At 43.8% G+C, this 23,273-nt stretch overlaps 2 protein-coding genes across 3 annotated transcripts; one reads left to right on the top strand and one right to left on the bottom strand.

The window, feature by feature from the left end:
- Positions 1 to 1,673: 1,673 nt before the first annotated feature.
- Positions 1,674 to 14,338, bottom strand: rnf31 (ring finger protein 31). Of its 2 annotated transcripts, XM_062987928.1 has the most exons (19): positions 13,382 to 13,527; positions 12,325 to 12,484; positions 12,084 to 12,249; positions 11,180 to 11,328; positions 10,669 to 10,814; positions 10,332 to 10,550; positions 9,934 to 10,248; positions 9,259 to 9,444; positions 8,874 to 9,080; positions 8,302 to 8,475; positions 7,864 to 7,962; positions 7,362 to 7,451; positions 6,721 to 6,835; positions 6,310 to 6,422; positions 5,559 to 5,663; positions 5,392 to 5,440; positions 4,135 to 4,231; positions 3,311 to 3,476; positions 1,674 to 3,222 (listed from the first exon to the last, which is right to left on the bottom strand). In XM_062987928.1, exons 1-19 carry the CDS (start codon positions 13,457 to 13,459, stop codon positions 3,172 to 3,174), a joined length of 2,685 nt encoding a protein of 894 aa, XP_062843998.1. In that variant the 5' UTR covers positions 13,460 to 13,527; the 3' UTR covers positions 1,674 to 3,171. The 2 variants fall into 2 exon arrangements, with proteins under 2 accessions (XP_062843998.1, XP_062843999.1); XM_062987929.1 differs by lacking the exons at positions 1,674 to 3,222; positions 3,311 to 3,476; positions 4,135 to 4,231; ... (2 more) ...; positions 6,310 to 6,422; positions 6,721 to 6,835 and adding exons at positions 13,828 to 13,974; positions 14,242 to 14,338 and having other exon boundaries at positions 7,374 to 7,962; positions 13,382 to 13,438; positions 13,517 to 13,672.
- Positions 14,339 to 17,414: 3,076 nt separating this feature from the next.
- Positions 17,415 to 20,953, top strand: buc (bucky ball). The gene is made up of 7 exons (XM_062987219.1): positions 17,415 to 17,421; positions 18,251 to 18,406; positions 18,495 to 19,937; positions 20,050 to 20,167; positions 20,362 to 20,366; positions 20,732 to 20,845; positions 20,922 to 20,953. The coding sequence occupies exons 1-7, from the start codon at positions 17,415 to 17,417 to the stop codon at positions 20,951 to 20,953; spliced, it is 1,875 nt and encodes a 624-aa protein (XP_062843289.1).
- The last annotated feature ends 2,320 nt before the right edge of the window (positions 20,954 to 23,273 follow it).

The following is a 23,273-nucleotide window of genomic DNA, read 5'->3' as shown; positions in this document are numbered from 1 at the left end:
TACCGTGTCCACTCACTGTCCACTCTATTAGACGCTCCTACCTAGCTGGTCCACCTTGTAGATGTAAAGCCAGAGACGATCGCTCATCTATTGCTGCGATCTTCTAGACCTTCATCAGTGGTCACAGGACGCTGCCCACGGGGCGCTGTTGGCTGGATATTTTTGGTTGGTGGACTATTCTCAGTCCAGCAGTGACAGTGAGGTGTTTAAAAACTCCAGCAGCGCTGCTGTGTCTGATCCACTCATACCAGCACAACACACACTAACACACCACCACCATGTCAGTGTCACTGCAGTGCTGAGAATCATCCACCACCTAAATAATACCTGCTCTGTGGGGGTCCTGACCATTGAAGAACAGCATGAAAGGGGGTAACAAAGCATGTAGAGAAACAGATGGACTACAGTCAGTAATTGTAGAACTACAAAGTGCTTCTATATGGTTTTAATGTTATGGCTGATCGGTGTATCCCTGGACTGCTGTCCACTTGAACTACAGTAAAGAAATGTTCAGTGTTGAAGCTCTTCTGTAAGTCACTCTGGATAAGAGCGTCCACTAAATGCCATTAATGTAAATGTGAAGCGAACTGCTTCAGGCTAAACACCACACTCACTGTTTTTATTTTAACTGGACTGAAACAGATATAAACCCTTGGTGTTATTGTTCAGCGTGTGGCCTTCAAATGAAAAAGCAATTCAGAAGCAATGAAAAGCCATTAAAAGTGTTAGCACATCATCACATTCTGTAAGTAACCTTCAGCCTCCTGAATGCCACTTTCCCATTATTCCACTCTCGATAGCATTTATAGTTCGGGATATCGATTCCACACTTATGCAATCATAAATGTCAAAACGTTGCGTAAAAGCGGCTTAAAAATAGCGCCCTAATTAGCTTTTCCGTGGCCACGGGGCCTTGGCGTATCTCGCATCAGTGCACACTAAACAGAAAGTGCTTTTTACTTCTCAATTCTTAAGCAAATTTAAGACGAAGGTTTTTTTTTACAGCACTGGTACTGGACTAGAAATCAGAAGGTTGCTGGTTCAAGCCCCACCTCTGCCAGGTCACCACTGTTGGGCCCTTAAGCAAGGCCCATAACCCTCAATTGCTTAGATTGTATACCGTCCCAACTGTAAGTCGCTTTGATTAAAAGTGTCTGCCAGCAATAAAATGCGCTAGCACACTAGAGCTGGGATCTCGAATACATCGTATTGAATCTCAGCTCTGCCATCCGGCTGGGCTGGGCGGCCACATGAACAACGATTGGCTGTTGTTCACAGGGATGGTAAGCCGGACCAGGATTCCTCTGGGTTGGGGAATAATGCTGATCAGGGTGTGGCTCTCCGTGCACAAGGCTGATCCGCATATGAACTCGCCCCGTGCAGGTGAAAAGAGGCAGTCGGTACTGCACACGTGTTGGAGGGGGCGTGTGTCAGTTGCAAAGCTCCTCAGTCAGCACTGGAGGGTTGTATCGGTGGAGGTGAAGCGCAATGCAATCAGGGTAATTGGATACGACTAAATTAGGGGAGAAAATTGCACATAATTTCCTTTTTATACTTGATTTATTGAATCCATGAATATTTAAAACACAGAAAAGGTGTTGCAATACTTTTGTCGGTATAGTGTATATCCCACGTTCGTTTTGTCGTTCACGTTTCATATAAGAGTCTGAGCATTTGCAGCTTCAGTTTTATTTTTCAGGATTTGAGAAACAGCTTTTATTCATTATGCACATTAAAAAAATTCACTGATATCATTCAACCAAAGCTAAAAATGACAGGATCAGTCCTACATCAGAACTGGAGCCACAATTCTCAACCTGTTTATTAACTGGTCTTCATATGACACTGGTTCCAGACGGCTGTGTTTAAATATAGCCTACATATACACTACATACTACTCAGGTACTGATGAGGCCCCAAATCAGTATGCAGTATACAGTATGCGCCTAAAATGATTCTTTCCAGTATGGGAAAGATGCACGGATAAAGTATTACTATGGGCAAAATTTCCAGTATATGACCAGTAGCCAGTTTCGACATTCCAATTGTGGGAGGAACCTTCATATGTTTGTGTGACCTGTAGTGACCTGTAGTATGGTTTGTTTTGTCTCATACTTGACATTAAATTATACAGTATGCAGTATACAGTATACAGTATGTATTTGGCTATTTCAGACACAGCCATTGAGAACCTCAAAGCAGGGCAGGTTTAAGGTTTTAATCTACTGCCATTACAGAACGGATCAGAAAAGAGTCACATGATTAGTCTTACATTACATGTTCTTGATATATATAATCATATATATATATATATAATTATGCATATACATAATAAGTGTATATAATTATCTGTACTGTATATAGACTTATAATAGAGCTTAAATGTTATACATTTGAGTCTTCTTGGCTTTTTCCAGTAATTCATTCATTTGAGGGCAGCTGTAGCCTAGTGGCCGCGTCTGCTAAATGCCATAACTGTAATTCTATGTCATTTTAATACTTTACCACCACTTTATGCTGGTAGGGGTTATGGAGGGCCTTCCCTATACTGCTGGTGCAAAGTTGGAGGCACATGATTAATTTATTACACTTGTTAGCAATTCTTGTGACTGAAGCACATAAACTCAAAAATTAAAAGGGGCGTCCCAATACTTTTGTGTATAACACAATGATTAAGTGTGTGAGGATTATGACAGGTTTCCCAGGGAAGAGAACTGATCCCGATATTACGAGTCAGTCAGGATGTTTAGAGCACCGATCGTTATTTGGACTTGCATTAAAAGGAAGCTGGAAATGGAAATGTACCAGTAACTGAAGCCCGAGTGGTACAGTGGCCAGAGGGAGCATATGTAAACCAGTCGAGTCTTAACCCAGGCAGCAGCATTGAGCTTACTTTTGGTAGAAGTATCACTAAAAAAAGCTAAACAGCACAACAAGCACCAGTGCCAATCAAAATAATCCCTTCAGATAAACCCGAGAACCCGTCAAATACTGATGAATTCCACATTCACCAAGAACTTTGAAGCTAAAGTGCGTAAAACGATTGTCTAAAACCTTGAATAATTAAACGAGAATAAAATCACACTGTGTGCATCTAAAACTCAGGTAAAACATGCACCGAGGCCTCGACAGCCTCAGCGTAATGAGTAGGGGCAAAGGTAAAACCCTTTTTTACTTCTTGCGAGGGACCTTGTCGCCCAGAGGAACGTCGTCCATCAGTTTCTGCCAAAAGAAACAAAAGTTAGGAGTCATTTACAGCCCAAAACCAGAGCCTCCTAAGGGTGATTACAGTAGATTAGTATGAAATCACCTTCAGTAGTCGGGCGTGGTACGCCCTGGGGTCCTCGTCCTCCATCTGGACCAGCTGCACTTGGTACCTCTTGCAGGCCAGATCTAACTCTTTGTGATCGTAAAGGGGGGCCGGGTCGAGAGAGTGCCCGTTGATGAGACTCACCAGGTACTCACGGTAATGTTTTCTACAACAAGAGGGCATGAGTTTAGCCAGAATACAACATAGTGCAAGTGATTATGGCATAAGGGCCTTGCCCAGGGGCCCACCAGTGCCAACTTGGCGATGATTACTAACGATGAACTATCACTGACCTGAGCTTACACTATACTGAAGAGCGGCACAGCAGCTTAGCTGGTAGACCTGGGTTTGAATCTCACCTTTGCATGTTCTTCCCGTGTCTATGTTAGTTTCCTCCGGGTAGTCCGGTTTCCTCCCACCTCCCAAAACACGCAGAAGGTGAATTGATTTCTAAGTTGCCGCAGGGTGTGAGTGTTTTCTTCGCACCCACTGTTTCAGGGTGGCACCTTTGGCATCCGTTTTCAAACCACAAGCTCCGTCCCAAATTGCCTACTGCTACCCTAACTAGTATTCCACTACCTAGTTACACTACAAAGTACTTCTGAGCTATGGTACACTAATAGGTGGTTTGGAACACACACAGATCCCACTAGCAATCCACTCCTATCCATTTACACCTTTACTAATCGATACCTGCAGGAATGGGCGTAAAGGTCAAGGGTTCCTGGCACAGAAAGTGACTTTTGACCTGAATGCATCCTCCAGGTCCCAACAGCAACAAAGACAGGACAAATAACACGGGGCACGAAGATGATGCCACTCACTCGCAAAGTCCTGCCTGACCCGGCTGGGTCTGAGCTCCACATGCAGAATCCATGGGACGAGCACCTTCATCCTTCTGCTCGATCACACCACACACACCTAACACACACACACACACACAGAGAAAGACAAACAGGCTCGATTCACGTACGCAAGCAGACTGGAAGAACTATTAAAACTTCGAGCTGAGAAGTGGGATGAAGTGTGAACAGAAGCTCGTGAATCTGTAGGTGTGCGTTTGTTTCTGCAGGTTTATTTTTGTGCACGGGCTCCAGGTTCGAGAGAGCGGGAGTAATTGCACAGGGTTCCGTTACGTGCTCATATAGACGTTCATTACGGGAAAAGTAATTGAGGTCCGCGGCTAATACAGGGCTGGAAATAGACACGCGTCCTCAGACCCGGGAGGTTCGGTTGAACCGTATCGTTCTGAATGAGAACTACGCCGTGTGTGTTCCAACCAAGGGTTGTCGCACTAGCTAGGTGCTTCCATTGCAATCAAAAGTACTCAACAGACCACAGTGAGGAACCCCGACTCCTGCAACCAACCGACCGGAGAAACTAATTCAGCACGCAGGAAGGTCTGTTTACTATGCTTCTAGAGCATCTCAGGGGTGTGACCTTGGAGACCCAGGTTCCAATCTAGGTGGGACCACAAGTCTGGTTGGGCACTCTACCGAGAGAGCTGACCGTGCTTAAAAGAGAAGGTCTGCTAGCACACCAGCGCCGAGATTCTGAGCTCCCGGGTTCTGCTACCGGTAGACTGGGCGCCCTCTAGCGGGCACAATTGGCCTCCAGTATGCTTGGTGGGGTTATCAACACCTTGGTGTGTAAGAACAGAGAGTGGAGGAGTGCAGAGATCGGGGCGTGGCTCTCCGTACGCAAATCCACCGAAGTACGGGTGAATAGGAAGGGATTGGTGGACTGCGCACATGTCTGAGGGAGTGTGTGTCAGGTGCACCGTCGGGGCCCCCAGCAGCGGATTGGCTGCACAAAATCGGGAGGAAAATGCCGAATTGGGCATAGCGCGTTTCTCACTACTTGAAATGGGTAGGAATCCGCTGCCGCTTGGTGAAAAGAAGCAGCTGTGAGTGGATGGATGTTGCAAGTGTGATGGCAAACAGGATTTGATCCACTGAAAGAAATAAAAGCTGTTTACGTTTCTGATTTCTGATTCTTTTAAAGCTCAGAAACAGAGCTGGACAAAACACTGAGACACTAACGAAAAAAACTAAACATTCATCCAGTTAATGAGAACAGACCTGCTTGTGTTCCCTGAGGAACGTCCGTGTTAAAGGCCACGCCGTTACTCTGAAAAGAGACAAACGAGGCAAGAATAAACCTCACACACTCAGTCCTGTAAGAGCACAGTGTGTGTGTGTGTGTGTGTGTGTGTGTGTGTGTGTGTGTGTGTGTGTGCAGTACAAACCTGCAGTAAGGCCTGAAGTCTGGCGGGCTCCCAGTCTCTCAGGTAGAAAAGACAGTCTCGAGGGTGATGGGCATGAAGACCACCCATAGTGCACTGGGTGCACTTCTGTAACAGACAGACGGAGGAGATAATGATGGAGGAACATCAATAATTATAAAAAATCTACAAAAAACTATTAATTTCATTTTATTTTCATGTTTTAGCACCATTTTGTATTGATTAGGGTAGCAATACAGAGGAGAAATGCAGAAATACACCCCGGACAAGCCTCGGCCATACAGCCTGACCGGCCGGCCGATAGCGCAGCTCGGGATCCCAACCCTGGATCCCAGCAGAAGCGGGCAAGCATAATTTACTGCTGCTCCCCCCCCTTCCCTTTATCCTGATCAGGGTAGCAGTAGGTCTGGAAACACCTTGGACAGGTCGCCAGTCCATCACAGGGCAAACACACACACATACAAGCATGGCAATTTTTAGTAGCTCCAGTTGACCTGACTGCACGTTTTTAGGCTTGTGGGAGGAAACCGGAGCACCAGGAGGAAACCCACTGTGCCACCGTGCCACTACACATTCCTACAGAGAGTCTCTAGCCTGGTACAATAGTGGGCCACTGCAGAATAGTGTGTGCCACTCAAGTGCCCACAAATAGATTTTTGAAAGTTTGTGCACCAGAGAAAGAGAGAGAGAGAAAGAGAGAGTGGAAATCGAGGAGAGGGGAAGTGAAGGTCAAGCGTAGGGGTGAGGAACTGACCGTGTGGAAGGGGTTGTTACAGCCGCTGCAGAACTGATAACGACAGTGAGAACAGCTGAAGTGCATACAGCCTCCGCGAGCCAGGGCGTACTGGAACCGGCAGTGAGGACACGCTGAGAGACAGACAGACAGACAGACAGCCTGAATTTTTATTCCGCTGTTGGGGTTTGTAGCTCTAACGTCACTATTTTTAAAAACTCAGAGGCGGCGTCTATTTAATTTTAACCTACAGTGACCCCCAATGCATTTGATAAAGAATGAAGGATTGGTGCCACACGCCTGTTTCTAACATAGGAATGTCAGAAAGTACATTAATAAATATATAATTGTATTTATTTGTATATTTGCCATCCAATTTGCAGCCCTGCTGCCACCCACCACCTCTAAAACTCCACACATACAAAGACTTACTGATCCCGTTGTCACGTAAGTACCCGGCCAATCCCTGGCGCTGATACTCCGGATCATTCTCCCTCTTCCACAGCTGGAACTGCTCACACGAGAGCCCGGTGTGCTGAGCCTCCCACTACAGAGCGAGAGTAGAACAATAAACACGATTCACGTCGCCGTGTGTCTGCTAGTCTACCACCGCTGAGACCTGGGTTCAAATCCCAGCGGTGCTATTGGCAGGTCTAAGGTCTACACAGACTTGTCGAAGCGCTGTGATGAACAGGCGTCCAGTGGTTCCTGGTGGAACACGTTCACAGCTGCGTGTTCTACTGGATTTAGGCACTTTAGCCCATTTTTCATGTGCAGGTCTCTTCACAGATATTCAATAAGGTTGAATTCAACACGCAACAGGTGATTCAATTATGTTTTAATGAGTTTTGGACACCAGTTAAAGCAAACAGGATGCACCTGACCACGAATAGAGTGCAGCAACAATGGGTACGAGTAATTTAGTAAAGAAAAAAAAGAATTTTTTGATTCATAATGTTTTTAATTTGTCATTCTGGGGGATTACATGTGGTCAAAATCATAAAAACGTGCATAAAAAGTCGAGGGATCTGAATACTGAGTATTCTTACACTTCAATCCTCAGCAATACTCACAGGTTTCTTGCACTGGGAACAGAAGCTCTTCCTGCACTGCGGACAGGTCAGTTTAAGCTGATCACCATCGTAGATGAAACCATTTGAGCACTGCAATGAGAACAAAGACAGAAACACCCACACACACACACGCACACACACACACACACACGCACACAAACACACACAAGTAAATTTGTGAGAGGAAATGAGCTCTACAGTTCTCTGGACTCAGCACTCTGAAGGTCACCCCATCCACAACTGCTCTGAAGTTCAGACGTCTAACTGATGCCGGTAAAGCACTGGGTTGGTTCGGGACCGTCTGGAACGTCTAGTGTTATGTGGAGTTTTAATTCCTGCGCGCCAAAGACGTGCACAATTCCATCCCACAACCAAAGTGGTCAACTCTCAGTGCTCTTTCACTATCGTGCCCTGTTACTGGACTAAATAAACATTAATAAACGGCGCTAAATGATTCACGTTTGTGAAATTGATTCATCCATCCGCGGACGGAGTGACTCACGTGGCAGCACCAGCGGAATTTGGGATCTTTGATGAGAGCCTGCTCGGTCAGCTTCTTGTGGAAGAGATCGTAGACCTCCTGCTCCAGACAATCTCTCAACTGGGTGAGGATAAGCAAACAAACAAACAAACAAGAAAACAATATTTCAGTTACAATATTGTAAGTACGGGGAGCGTGTAATGTTATATTAGCAACTGAATCGTCTCCTAGAGAGGTGATAGACAGAATAATCAGACAGATGAATTGAGTCATTCAATAATAATAATAATAATAATCATCATCATCATAAATATTTCATTAACAACTGCTGACACAGTGGGTTCGGTTCCTACAGGAAACACTGGGCGAAATGTAGGAATCCAACCCCCCCACCCTCCTTCCAAAAGATCTTAACAGCTAATAATAAAAACGTGATAGAGAAGGGTGACGTTTTAGTACCTGGATGTCCAAAGTAGAGAAATAGCTGTTGAGATCTTCGGGGTCATTGATGTCGGGTTCGGAACACGCGGGACAGACCATGTCTCTGATGTGCTTGTCCCTCACGGCGATGGTGAAGTGCTGCTTGAAGCATTCGCAGCACACGGAGCACTGACACGAGGTCAGAGACTGCATCTGCGCCGCGGGAGACAACAGAAGATGAAGAGTGAGGAAGAGAAGGCGCAGTCGAACAACCAGGACCTTCGGATTTGTTCTGGAGCAACAAGACTAACGTCGATATGTTTTCCTAGGTCACGATTTTCCTAAATCATGCTAAAAACATCGGAAAGGTCACAGAGGCAAAAACAGAATCCTGTGACTCCTTACTCTGCTTGACATGGACACAGTGATGTCACTGGTCCACTTCTGGCAAGTTCTGGCATGATACACACACATTTTCTGGCCTAAAATCTCCCTAAACACTTCAGACATCAAACACAGTCTTGGTTGATGGACTACATGTAGGCTATAAAGACAAAAGCTCTTGTTTTACGTGTGTGTGTGTGTGTGTGTGTGTGTGTGTGTGCGCGTACCTTGTTGTGTGGGAATAAGGACAGGCAAACAGGACACTCTTTGGTGAGCACCCGGCGGATGAATTCGCGATCATGTGACTCTCGAACGGCCTGCACCACGTCCTCCAGGGTGTAAGGGGCGCCGGGGTCGCGGAGGAGAGACATAGCCAGTTCACAGCGCCCCCAGCTGGGCAGATTGTACATGGCAAGCAGCCTGCGACACACATGCTACGTCACAGAGCAGGGGGGGAGAAGATAAAGGACAGGTCAGATATCACGGATCAAACTTGAAAGGAATTAATTAATAATTTAATCATCACTGACGCTGAATGAAAGCAAGTTCCAGCAAAACTCCAATATTACGCTCAGACAGAACTTTAACAGCTTCAGCACCGTGTTTCTGTACCTGTTTATCCGGGTCGTTGATGTCGATGGCAGGCTCGGGCTCGTCGCTCCACATGCGCTTATGAAAAGGTTCCAGCAGGGGGCGCTGCAGCAGCACCAGCGCACCCCTCACCTCGCCTCCGCTTTGCCGCAACGCCTCCTCGCAGGCAGCCGAGTCAGTAAAGCCCAGAGAGGCTAACTCCTTCAACTACAACACACAGAACGATAAACAACAAATATTATACGTTATTTATTCTTTTATATTTAGAACAGAGACTTATCGAGTATTAATGATGATTTGGGAAGCATTAGGTTTAGGATTTAAGGATCAGTTGAGTCACGAATGGGTCCAAAATGGATTTTTGGATGGGTGGGTAATGGTACGTTAGAATTAATCTTTATTTTGGCCTGCAAATCTGACTCTCCACCCACCTGTAAACCAAAATCCCACACAGGTTTATCCAAACTTTTATCCTAGCTGAAGTCTAAACTAGTATCTGGACACCCTTTGTAAATCATATGCTTCTAACTTTGTGTAAACAGTTTGGGGAAGTCCAGTGGCCTGAACAGAACCCTGACCTCAAGAGTTTTCACACAGGCACACTCCAAAATCTCAAAGCTTTCAGGCGTCAATTTCATACTTTTGTATCTAGACCCTAAACATTTTATTACTGGGGTCGTTCGTGCTGAAACTCACCCTTGCCTTCCGGTTCCTAAGTGCCTGTCTGGCAGCTTTCTCACTGTCGCCCCCTGCCGCCAGCCAGGCCTGCTTCGCCTCGGCTCTGGAAATCGGAACGGTGCTCTTCTGGCCCCGAACGCCGCCTTCCTCTCCGGTCGCCGGGGTTCGAAGCGGTCTGGGCTCGTGCTGAAACGAGGCGGCCATGGCGCAGATCTCGTCCAGCCTGTGCGGCAGCTCGGTCTTCAGCCAGTCGCAGGGAGTGCCGCTCAGGCCTCCCGAAACGCGCAGGCCGGTGTACACCTCCTCCGGGCTCACACCCTTCGCTTCACCCTCCTGAGCAAGATTTAGAGAACGTATAAATACTGATGTGATGCAAAGAGGACAGAAGATAAGAAAGAAAAGAACGGATCTCGTACTCGGATCAGCTTGATGAGTTTGAGCCCTTCCTCCTTCATTACTCTCTGCCTCTTCACTTCTGGGTCCTCAGTAAGCGGAGTCGCCGGCGTTAAATCCTTATTTGGGGAGGGTGGAAGGGGTTTGGAAGGCGAAAGCGTCGAGTCTGCTCTCGCCATCTCGCACATTTCACAGCTGGAGGACGCCGTTTGATTGGCGTATGTACAAACCTGGCAAATCCACTGAAAGACATGAAGAGAAAAAGGCATTTGTGGCAGTTAGAATGATGCGCTTAATGGCACTACAGGTCCTTCCACCAAAGATTCAATGCAGCCCTGATCTGATAAGACCGGTTAATACCTGACCGCTGTCGCAAGGCACCGCGGCGGGCGGCGAGGGCCGTGAAGGAGTCGCAGGAGGGCGGGTGGCCAGGCGAGGACGCTCACAGACCTCACACAGAATGCTGCTGGCGGCGTTCACCACGGTGCAGCTCCTACACTGCCACTCTGAGGGAAGAAGAGGAATAACCACGGCACGTCAGGGGCAACCCGGACCATCAGACAAAAATAAAAGCCTCACGTATATAAAACTGGACCTCGACGCCCGGTCACATCACACAGGAGACACTTCGATATAAAGCAACTTACAATTGTGATTGAATTGTGAACTCGATCAGGGGACCAGCAGTGGCAACCTGGCTGTGGTGGTGCTGGAACCAGCGTCCTTCCAGTACCTCACCCATTAAGGTAGCACTGCCACATCCACTGTCTGATAGTGGCTGGCCCATGCGCCTCACCTATTTTGCAATAGATATAATCTAGCTATCACCCAGTCGTGTTTATACGCTGCATGCAGTGTCTGTCTGACTTGCCTGTTACGGTCGAGGGCTGTGACGGCTCCGGCTGTAAAGACGAGGGAGCGGCGGCGGCCAGACGAGGACGTTCGCAGGTGTTACACAGCACCTCCTGCATCGTGTTCACTGTAGTGCAGTATGAGCACTGCCAAGTGGCCAGCGAAGACCTGCAGGACACCAGAACAAAGACGAAAAGTGGGTACACAGTGGCGTAACAGAGACGAAATGGTCAGAAACTCAGATTCAGAAGTGTGCTTGGCATTTTAAACGGGTCTCAGTTGATCAGAACTACTCAAATCTGGAAGGTTTGAATCTCAGCTTTGCTACCGGCCCGTCAGGCGCCTACACAGACATGACTGGTCGTGTCTGAAGCTGGGCGGGGCGAAGGCATTCCTCATTACTGCTGCAATCACAGCCCCTGCTGGCTGGTCAGTGTAAACACGCCTCATATTAGAGTGGGGGCATGTATCAGGTACGGCCCTCCTCGCTCACAGTAGAGAAGATCCAACTGGGGAATTGGATATGACCAGATTGGGAGTAAAATACCTAGCCACCAGCATCCTGTGATCAGAAAGTGTCCACTATAAAAAGATAATAAAAGGAAACAGCAAGCGCTAATGAGGTATGTGTTCCTAATAAAGAGGCCTAACGTGTTAGTTAGTTTGATGCTGTGCTGGGAAACGACCCAAATCCAGTCAGTTGGGGTCCTATGGAGGTCTGTTGTTATTGATAAAATGGGGTACAGGGGGGTGACGAAGTGCGCAGAGGAATAATAAATCAATAATTAATAAATAATACATTTTTCGAACCCTGGGAACCAATAATAATTAAATCAACAAATTTTAACAAGCACAAATACAAAACAAACCAAATACACGAATGCCCCCTGAACCAGACTGCCACGATTTTTATGAAAGCCTACCTTTTTGAGGGTCTAGGGGGGCCCACCGAGGTCCTGGTGTGCGTGCCGCGCTCCGGGTGCGAGTGGTAGAGTCGGTCGCACTCCTCACACAGCCGCTGGGTACACGTGGTGCAGTGAGCAGCTACAGGGAACAAGCCGCATATGCTGCAGTTCTCTGGGGCGGCGGCTGCGATAGACCAGACGGACCGTCAGTGGTTACAGATACAGAAAACAGGAAGCCCGTGCGAGCCGAGGAACTGACCTGCTTGGCTGGACGGTGCGGGGGTGGACGAGAGGGACAGGAGTCCTTTAGGCTGGGAGGGAGACAGAGTGGGTAGAGAAGGCCGTTCCCAGGGTCGGTCACTGGATGGTGACGTGGCTATTGCATCTATGCTGACTTCGTTATCTTCGTCTTCATCGGCCTGTCAGATTAATACACAGTTACTTTTTGTTCAGTTTAGACTCTTGCACGATACATAATGTACCACACACACTATGTCACTCAAGCGCCCCAGATCATTCCATTTTTATTCGCATTCTACATGCAGGGACGCTCAAGTGGCGCAGCGATCTATTACGCAAGCATACCACTTAGTGTTATCGGTGGCCGGGCGACTAAACAGACACAATGTGCCGTGTCTGAGGGACGGATGGTCGAAGATCTGTGATGGATTGCGCTCTCTAAAGGGTATTTCTGCCTCCCGTCCAGCATTTCGGGTGGAACCGGACCCCCATGACCATAACCGTGGTAAAGCGGTTGATGAAAATGAAATGAAATACCATATACAAGGGTGAATATATTTAAAAGTAATAATGATATACCTAATAATAATATTAAGATAGCCTAATTTAACAAAAATGTCTATAAACAAGCATTTAAATGATGAAATGTGTGAGGGACTGTGTTTCAGTATCCACAACCCAGACAAAAAAAGAGTCAGGAATGATCTGGGCAGTGGTAGGTTAGGGGCCTGGATTAGTAATAAGAAGGTTGCCAGTTTAAGCCCCACAAGCTCCAAGCTGTCATTGTTGGACCCCTGAACAAAGCCATTAACCCTCAATTGGTCAAATTGTGTTCAGTCATAGTTGTACGTCGCTTTCTAGGTGCCTAAAAGTGAAGCTGCCCACAACATTCCCTCTACAGAGAGCATTCTTAGTCATATCCAAGTTCTGACAGCCTCTAGTTTTTGTCTAACAAAGGATGTATAGAGTTATTGAGTAAGAAAACAACAAAAGCACATCAGCATGATGTAAATAGTAAAAAATTAATGTAATGAGACTTTAATAAAGACACAATGCAGTAAAAGCCAGACAAATACCTGTTTAGCGAGGGCGGGGATGATCCTCTCGAAGAATTCGGGGTGAGGGTAAGCGCCCTGTATTAACCACAACATCATGTCAGACCGTGCGTTATAACAGTGAAGTCAAAATAGCAGCGGCGTCTCAGATCTGACCTTGATGAGCATTTCCAGCTCCACGCGCAGACTCATCACCTCCAGGGTCACCGCCGCCACTTTGGCCACGTCCGGCTGCAGAGCGTCATCGGGGAAGCTCAGGCCGTCGGGCTGCTGACTGGTGTAACCGTACAGACACAGGACGTCTCGTCCACCCTGGATAAAACCAGTGAGGTTAAACATGACACATAGTCGAACGTTTACATCAATACATGTGCAAATATGTTGAGCAAACTGAATGGTACAAATACAGTCCAGTAAATTGCACACTGTTTCGAGTAAGTAATAAATGGGTTTGATTATTTACTCACATGAATGGCATCCACTGTGGCTCTGAACACCGGGTTGTTGTACTTCACAGTGCGCCAGTACTTGGGTCTGTTGGGGTTGGTCAGGTTGGAGCCGTACTTCTCTAAGATGTTCAGCGCTGTGGACAGTTTCTGCAGTGACTCAAGAGTCTGAAAGGAGAAGAAAACAAAACGTGACACGATTAACATCAAACCATCGTGTTATCTGAATGACCTGACTGGCGGAGACTGACGCCTGTCCTGATCCTGTTTATGGAACACTAGCCGTCACAAAGACTCAAGTTTTATTTTGTTTGCAGCTTGTTACAGTGTAGACTGACATGATCCAGATACAGATGATCCACAAAACAATCAAACCATCATGAATCAAACCCCTCCACCCACTCGCTGTATATACAGTAGCTTTGGCACTCGAACCTCTTTCCTATTGCTTCCGACGCCGTTGTCAATCAGCATGGCCTCCGCAGCGATGTGAGAGTACTTAGACGACGGAGGCAGCGCGACGTCGGCTACAGCAGATACACCATTCCGGATCTCCTGCTGTGAGCCGTTCGAGGATAAAAACGCCTCGGCTCGGCTCTTCGCTTCCTGTAACTGCTCAGATAACGCCATCACCTGCAGATAGAAGCACCCAAAATGACCTGAATTAGATAGTCAGTCATACTGTAAATGATTACAGACTGAGTATGTTTAGCTCACTTTTGGGGTGTTTATTAGATGTAAACCAAAACAACTTACAGTTAAGGGTTAAGGGCCTTGCTCAGAGACCCGATGATGAAGCTTAAACCTTCCAATCAATAGTCCAGTATCTCAACCGTGGAAAATACAAACTGAGAAACACAAATCTCATTATTATTATTAGACTGTATTACATTCAGAAATGTCATAATTCTTTGTTTTAATATAAGAATCTGGTCAAACATGAAAAATAAACAATTACAGCCTTTCTTTGTTGATGTTTTAACTTTTATAGATGCACTGATATATTCACACCATGGTATTTTTAACCCAACACCTCTACAAACCACAAGTGTTAAAGAACATTATAGAACTAAAGAGACTTCTCAGTTAAAGAGTTAATCAATACTAGTGCATAATTTTGGAACGATAGCCTATCTGGTAAATTAACCAATATGTTTGTCAGATGTGTTTTTCTCTGGTCATAATCTGTGTGTGTGTTTTATATATGGGATATGCGTGAGAAGAAAACAGTGCTCACAGCTAGGCCTATAGATCTTCTTGTGGTATGTCAACTCGGGGTGATGGAAACCCAGATGTTGGGGAGGTTCAAGGAGAAAATAAGATTATGGGAATGAAGCCTGTATGTCTCTAGATGAAATATTAAAGAAATAGACCCCATGTCACATGTTGATACAGCTGACCACCCTTATGGGATAAATACATTATTGTAAGAAAAGCTGGTCATCTAGGATGAGTAGGTGGCTGGAAGTGACTCAGATTTATTATGGATCCTCAATAAATATATACATTTTCTGCTACTTCTGGTGTTAAGTTTGATTTCTTTATTTACAGTATGCTGCAAGTTGAGCTTTTGACACCACAGAACCTTCTACACAAAACTGATTAACTCAACTGCTGTATGTATATTTTGGACCCAGCTCTGTTGTGTGTTATATTCCCTAATTTATACAATATATTTTATGTTCATGTTACAATCTGTAAAGTTTGAATGTGCTGGTTTGTTGTAGGTAATTGTGGGCCTAAAAATATGAAACATCAACAACATTTTCTAAAACACTAAAGACAAATTAAAGACACTTCTTCAGAAATAAATGCACAAATAGAGCAAAAAGCACAAAACTACAACGTTTAATGAGTTTTTAAGAGTAAAACTGTTGTTATTTACAGAGTCACTAATGAGGAAATAAAAGTCCTTCCAGCTCACAATCAAAACAGTGCAATTATTTACCTTCTGTATCAGTAAAGCTCAGAGATTCCGTCTCTCCTGCCTCACATTAGTGTAACACTGATCTTTATAACATATTTCCAGATTAAATTCGGTGTTTATTCGATATTTTTAAACATTTATAACAAATAAATTCGTTTCCTGCTTCATCACACAGAGAACCGAAAGTGAATCCTGCACCGCTGTTGACGTTTTACAGCCCTACCCGTATTTTGACACGTCCCGCCTCCTACGAGCTGATTGGCTAAACTTGTATGATACAGTACGCTGATTGGATGTTGGTCCTTGAAAGCTCGTCAAATAGCTAATAAATCCAGACGCAGACTCTGAAACTCATCCACTTGTACAGAAATATGAATGATAATTAATAAATTGTATTTAAATGATTTAGTAGTAAATTAAATAAATATATATTTTATATTATCTATGCTTATTTACTTATATATACAGTACGGTAGCCTGCCAGGTCAAAAATCAAAAAGCGTTAATTAGTTCTTTTCTGCCTCCTAGTGGACATAGAGTAAACGACACCAACATAAATAAATAATAATTAAAATAAAATAAAATAAAACATATCCAAATAATTCCTCTCACTCAATCATTCACTCGCTTAGTAGTTTTTTATTCATTTAGTCCTGTTGGAAATGTAGAATAGTGAGAAAACCGAAGCACCCTGAGGAAAACCATACACACCGACAGGACATAAATGCATATATTTAATAACTTTTATTAGTTTTGTCATGCCAAATAACCAAATTATGATTTATTCTACTACTCAGATCACGTTTTAATTGTGTTAATAGCTTAATTCGTTTTAATTTTATTGAAACACACAACACACACAACACACACAACACACACTCACCCACTTACACCTCGAGTAAATTCAGAAAAGCCAATCCACCTTTTGCATGTTTTGGGAGGTATGATGATACCAGAGTACCTAAAAACCCAAGCAAAGTCACCCTCAAATTAATAAGTAATAATAATAATATGCACATAAATGCTATATGTACTAAATCTAACATTTACTTGTCACTGGTGGGTCCCTTCATAAGTAAACCCTCATATTGTGCACCATTATTATGTAGATTTTTACATAAAAGTGCTTTATTGTATCTTAAATTTATGTACGATACAGAAATCTATGTACCTGACATGGTATTGTTGAATATTTCTATGTGGTAGGACACACATTACAGGTATAAAATCTGAGACCCTGAGACCAAGCAGGTCTACATAAAGTTGGACTAATGAAGCAGTTGCGCATTGGATGGAATCACCATCAGGTGTTGGTTGGATCATGCTGGTTGGATCATGCTGGTTGGATCAGGCTGGTTGATTTTCTGATGAAACACACCTGACGGTCCTGGCCTGCACTGCAGCTTGTATGAAGGTCAGAAATGTTATAAATGTGTGTTTTGGGAACGGGCTGTGTTGCTCTTGCAATGTGCACTTGTATTTCCACTTAGTGTTTCACGCTTCACATGAAAGGTTTGCTAATAAACTCTTTTTATTTCATAACCACACTATAAATATGGATGCAGTGCAACTATACCAGTATTAATTACAGAACCAACAAAGCCATGCTGACCTGTGTCTCATGTTCTTTTTCAGTATTGTGGTGTTTTGTGTCCTGTTTGGTTTCTGTTCCTTCACTAAAATGGAAGGTAAGTTTGTTATGAACTATAATCTATAATTTAGTATCATGTATGTATCATAAATGTTTAAATGTTTTAAGCATGTCCAGAAATGTCAGCCAGTTTGACTGACTGTATTTAACAGTCATTATAGTGTGTGTAAAAAAAATAGATGTACAGAAATGCTCATCTTTCTCTTATTGGTTGGTACCCTCCAGGTTATTTACTTTGTACCTTTTATGTTTCTTTACATGTTCAAAGTACAAACACTCACTGGCTGCTTTATTATAAACATAATTCCAATACTGGGCAAAAACCTGGGCAGTCTCAAATCTTTGTGGCATAATTTTCACAAGGTGTTGACCTTTTCTTTAGGTTTTGGGTCCATGATGTTGGTTGGCTGGCATTTGGAGGATCGACCTGTGGCAAAAAAATGTTCCTTACACTTTTTTTTTGATCAGACTACATGTGTACCCTTATAATTTGTTGGGTTTGTGTATCTGCAGCCACTGTGGCCTCAGTGTAGTTCTTGGTTTGCAGGATGAGAACTTCTGTTTTATTCCATCTGCCTCTAGTTTCAACTTGTTTTAGGATGCTCTTCTGCTCAAGTATAAATTGTATTTGTTAATCTCAAACCAATCTGAACATTCTGTCATGGGTCATATAAGTACATAAATCTCAAAAGGTCAGACATCGCCTTGGTGGCTACATTCTTCCATGGGTTTGAATAAATGGGTTTCCTATCTCATTGGCCAGAAACTGTTATGGCTGATGAACATTAGTTTGGGCTGTCCAATCTTATCTGCAAAAGCAAGACTCCCAAGTATGACTGTGTGATACACAATCAAACCTCTTGTTCTTTTAGAAGTTAATCCTTCACAGTCTGATGTCGAGCAACCTCACCCCCCTGTTAACCACAGCAGACCGTTTTTCTACGTTCAACCACCGTCTCAACCTTATTTCATGTATCAGTGGCCTATGGATCCATTTGGACAATATGGCTTTCCAGGGTCTGGTAAGGACTGTCTTGGTTTTTCTGTTTATTTGCTGATTCATTGTTTTTGCATCAACCTGATACCTTTCTTTTGTTTTCGTTCCCTAAGCTTTTCCTTTTGGACGCCCTTACATGCCTCCATATCAATATATGCAGTACCCTGGTTATGTGGTCCCGCATGCGCCCATGCAGCCGACCGACTACAGAAGAATGTCCCCCTTCTTACCTTCTGTTGCCTCTTATGACCTGCGATTTCGTCAACACTTCCAGCAGATGAGTATGCATCGGGAAACTATGTCTGCTGAAGCCCAGACGGAGTCTAGAGATTCTGTTAGCAAGGTGATGGACTGCCTGAATGGTCTCCAAGTCTGTGAAAAGTCTGTGGAGCCAAATATGGTTTCATCAACCCCTGCGGTAACTCCATACACACATGAAGTTGAAAAACTAAATTCGGAGCCTCTTATACAATTTGATAAGGTAGGAGAGGGTGCAGCAATGCCAACAACACTTAGTGACTCTGCGATGTACGATGAGTCAAGCCAAGGCCGACTAGAAGAGTGTGTGCTGTCTGATGTCCTGCCTCTTGATAGCTCCTCCATCCATGAGGAAAGCCAGGACCAAGATGACCCAAGAAATGCAAAGATGACAAGCTTACATGGTAAAATAAATGGTTCAGATCACATTGACAACAGAAACATAACTTCAGATTTAGCAGCGATCCACGACTCAGGAGCTCACGTTTCTGAAATCAGTGAGAAATCTGATCTATGTGAGACGACCTCAGTACAAAGTGAGGGGGTCAAGAATTTGCCTCCAGTGTCTGTGGATGTGGTCCAACCTCTGATGCCAACAACCACAGACTATGACCTGCCGTATCAAATTCTTCACCTGCCTTGCGACAAGGCCACCTCAGGTCTGTTACTTCATAAGGAGGTCAATCCCATGGCATATATGAATACTGCATCCACCCTTTTACCTACTAAACGATATTCATTTGGCGGTGCATACCACTACAGCTACTACCCTCAGGTGGCCCCAGAGCGGCAGAGTGTCCTCAGTCCTTCCTTGGATGAGCTATCTTCCAGGGATGAGATGTTCTCCACTGATGTGGAGGATGACCCAACGTCTGCGCAAGTCTATGTCGATGGTGACAAACTGTCAGAAACCAGTGGTGTTCCCATCCGCTCTGATAAAGATCACAATGATGCCTGCCCTGTCTGTGCTAATACTTGTGCCTGCTGTGGAGCAAGCCTTCCAGATGAGGATGAGGCCCAGGAACCTTCTGATCAAGACTATGGGTGTGAGTTGGACGTGGGAGATTTGTTAATTGCCGGTGAAGCTCAGAGATCAGGGTTGAGGCAGCATTTCTCCAGGCCGCCTTGTGGTCAGCAGGTTGCCAGACACAAAGATCGGAAGGTGCAGGAAGAAGAAATGACTGAGCAAGACCAAGGGCATGGTAGAAGAGAGTGTGGTGTGCAGCCCTATGCTGCTACTAAAGAAGAAAGGGTCAAGGGCAAGGGTCCTAAATGTTCCCAGACAAGAGCATACACTGGTAAGGCTTCTTGTCTGTCTTGGCTTTTTGAAGACCCTTGCACTCTGATTTGATAAACTAAAAGTGGCATCAGTGTAAACTTTTGTAAAGTGTGATTCTGTTTGTTTTTCAGAACATTATCAGAGAGAAGGTCCAGGACAGTTATTGGACCAGGAAACTTGGACAAGCTCCAAGGGCAATCAGAGATCAAGGTCCTCTAGGCCAGTTAATGGGCTTCAAGAAAAAGGCAGGTTGATCATACTAGTAACCATACTACTGCCATATGACATGCATTAATAAGACTATTTCAATTGCATGGTGGTGCAATTCATACATTCAAAGAATCAATAAATGAATGGTACTCAAGTAGTGTCCCAAAATTGGCACCTTGGCAAAGCTGGGGGTTACATTTTATTTTGTTTATAAAAATATGGGTGGCCCTTAGGGACGGTTTATTTTAATTAGTTTATAATGGCCATGCAGCTTTTGTTTTTAATCTGCAGTTGATTACTGTTGTAAAGTCCTCCAAAGCTGCAATGCTGGATTTATCAGAATGCTCTGGTATTGTAGCTGGTTTACTTACCAACCAGACAGGAACCATTCTTGATTACAGTTCTGTAGTAAGGTGGTTGATATTGGTTTTGACTATTTATAGCAGTTCTAACTCCTTAGTTAGTAAAGTAAACCTTCACACTAGACCTTCATGGATATGATTGTGTATTAGGGCCTCATGCTGTATGATGTCTGAATTTGAAGGACATTAATGTGTGGGATTAAGTCATGGGATGAGCTGAACTTGTTGGCGTTCTTTAAAGGAAGACCTCCACGACGGCGGCCTTCTTGCAAAACGTTTGCTCAGCAGAGGCCCAGAAGAAATGAATACGATGACCATGACGACACTGAATATTCCTTTAGCCAAAGGGGCAGAGGTAAGGTTTGTGTGTTTTGCTTGCCATGATTTGGCAGTTTACTGTGTTGTTAAACTAATGGCATCTTTTCTTGCAGGATCATTAAAAAGAAGAGGCACAAGATACTAAAAAAAAAAAAGTTAACACTGCTAATACTTAAATGTATTACCTAATATAATGCACTATTGCACTGTGGAATACACAAAAGCATGCTATAATAAATGAGCACTGGTATTTATGTAAAAAGGGTAATGTTTAAATGAACACCTTGCTGTGGACGGCTGCGTTTCTAATGCTCACACTGCTCTGTTTGAGTGCTGTGCATTCATCTTAATCTCGTTTGAGGATGATTCTCTGGACCATGCTGTGACATGTTCACAAGCTAAAGCCAATACGCTTGTGTGGATTGATCTGGGAGGTGTGGATCAAGCCCAGGTTGTAAGCTTTCCCTGTCAGGGTCTGGTCTACAGAACTGATTCTCAGTTTTTTTTTTAAGAGGCTGGGCATTAAAAACGCAGCTAAAAAAAGATAAAGCAATCTTAGTGTAAAAGATGCTTTGGCAGTCTGACATTTTATTGTTGTGCAACCCATTTTAAATTTTGCAGTGTAATGCTGGTGACCCTTTTGCTTGCACAGTGGTGTCATTAAAGGCGTTGCACTCAAGCCTGTTTTTTTTTTGTGTGCTTTTGTTTTATATCAACCCTGTGGACACACGGGCCACTCATGAATTTGTATATATTTATTGTCCGGGACAGAAGTGTCAGACTGCAGTCCTGGAGGGCCACAGTTCTGCAGGGTCTAGCGCTGTACCTTGTTTTTCACGCTTGATTTCACTCCTTGCTGCACAGCTAAAACCCTGTTGCTTTTTTGACTCGATGTGAGCTAAAGTAATTAGCTACAGTATTAGACTACTGTTAAATTATTTACCAACTACAGGATAATGGCAGTAGTAGATGGAGAAGGGGAAAATAACTTAAGAGATAAAGAGCATGGCCAGGTTTTGGTTGCTAAAAGCTGATACTGAGCTTTCATATCTACTTTCATGTCAAATGTAAGTTATTGAAGGTACTGTAAGTTATAAACAGCACTAGCATGCCTTGTACTTGTTCTATTTACATATATTACAAAAGCATACATTTATTCCATAGACTTTTTTTGTTTAAATCACTGGATTAGAATTTAATGTAATGAGCTTTATGTGAAACTACAGTAAAGTACTTTTAATGGTAATATAGGCTTTAAATTTAGACTTTCCCATTTTAATTGTCATAACTACAAGCACAGACACTGAGAACACATCATAATAAACCTCATACTGGCCTTGACCGGTTGTTTTGGGTGCACCAACATGTTTCAACTTGAAGCTGCTGTTTGCCATAGTTAGTCAAGGTTACTAGATATTTGGTTGTACAGGTCATGTCATCTAGTCTGGCAGACTTGTTTTGCTGAATTTATCTTAATGCTATGGTTGTAAATGTAAGTCATTTTTGCCCAAAGGAATTATGTTTTGATCAATTTTGTACCCTGACAACTAACATGATGGTACACACTCCTATAAAAGTCAGTCTGATTTTAGTCTAATTTTATTACCAAAAGCTCTTATGAAATGCTTTAGTGAGTGTTTTTGTTTAGCTAATCTTTAGAAAGTTTTTCACTTTCATTTCTCCAGACAGCATTAAACCAAGCAAGCACTTGAAAGAACAGGTTTCAGCCAAGAGTCACACTGCTTCTGCAACCCAAAGGCTTATTTACATCAAGCTGGAACAGGTTCCTGCACAGAAGCATAAGAAAAACAGTTTGGTGAATGCCTGTCCAATCATGTCATGCTTTAGTGCCGTGGCATGTAACTGAGACAGCTTTGACGTTTGCTGAATCTGTTGATAATTACTGTAAATATCATTTCAGTGATGCTCAGAGGGTTCCGCCACGTAAGCCTTTAGCTGTGGTGATTCTGTAAAGTAGCGAACATAATTAGATGGGGGTTTGATGAAGGTTTTATTTTATTCAGCTTAATTACTTAAATGTCTTTCTGTTAAATTATCTTGAAAAAGAGGTTATGCATCATTTTATAATGCCACAATTTGCTTAGTTTAGACATCTAATAAACAAGCTGACTGATTTTGGTAAATATGATTATGCAAATCAATTCAATATTTGAACGTAATGAACTGCATAATTCTTAACTAAATACAAAAAAACTTACAATTCTGCTTGATTAGAGTTTTTAAGTCATAGTCATGCATCCTATGGGTAGCACTGTTGCCTCACAGCAAGAAGGTCCTGAGTTTGATTCCCAGCTCGATCAGTCTGGGTCTTTTCAGTGTGGACTTTGCATGTTTTTCTCCATGTCCACAGTCCAAAGATGTGCAAGTCAGGCTGTGCTGGTGTTTAATACTCAGCTTGAGCTATTGAATCATGTGTAACCTGTGATTACCTGCTCTGTCATGGA

Source organism: Trichomycterus rosablanca, chromosome 25 (genome assembly GCF_030014385.1).
Source record: "Trichomycterus rosablanca isolate fTriRos1 chromosome 25, fTriRos1.hap1, whole genome shotgun sequence".
In the NCBI taxonomy this organism is placed as follows: domain Eukaryota; kingdom Metazoa; phylum Chordata; class Actinopteri; order Siluriformes; family Trichomycteridae; genus Trichomycterus; species Trichomycterus rosablanca.
Note: the sequence above shows the minus strand (reverse complement) of the source record. Positions and strands in the feature narration are given on the sequence as shown.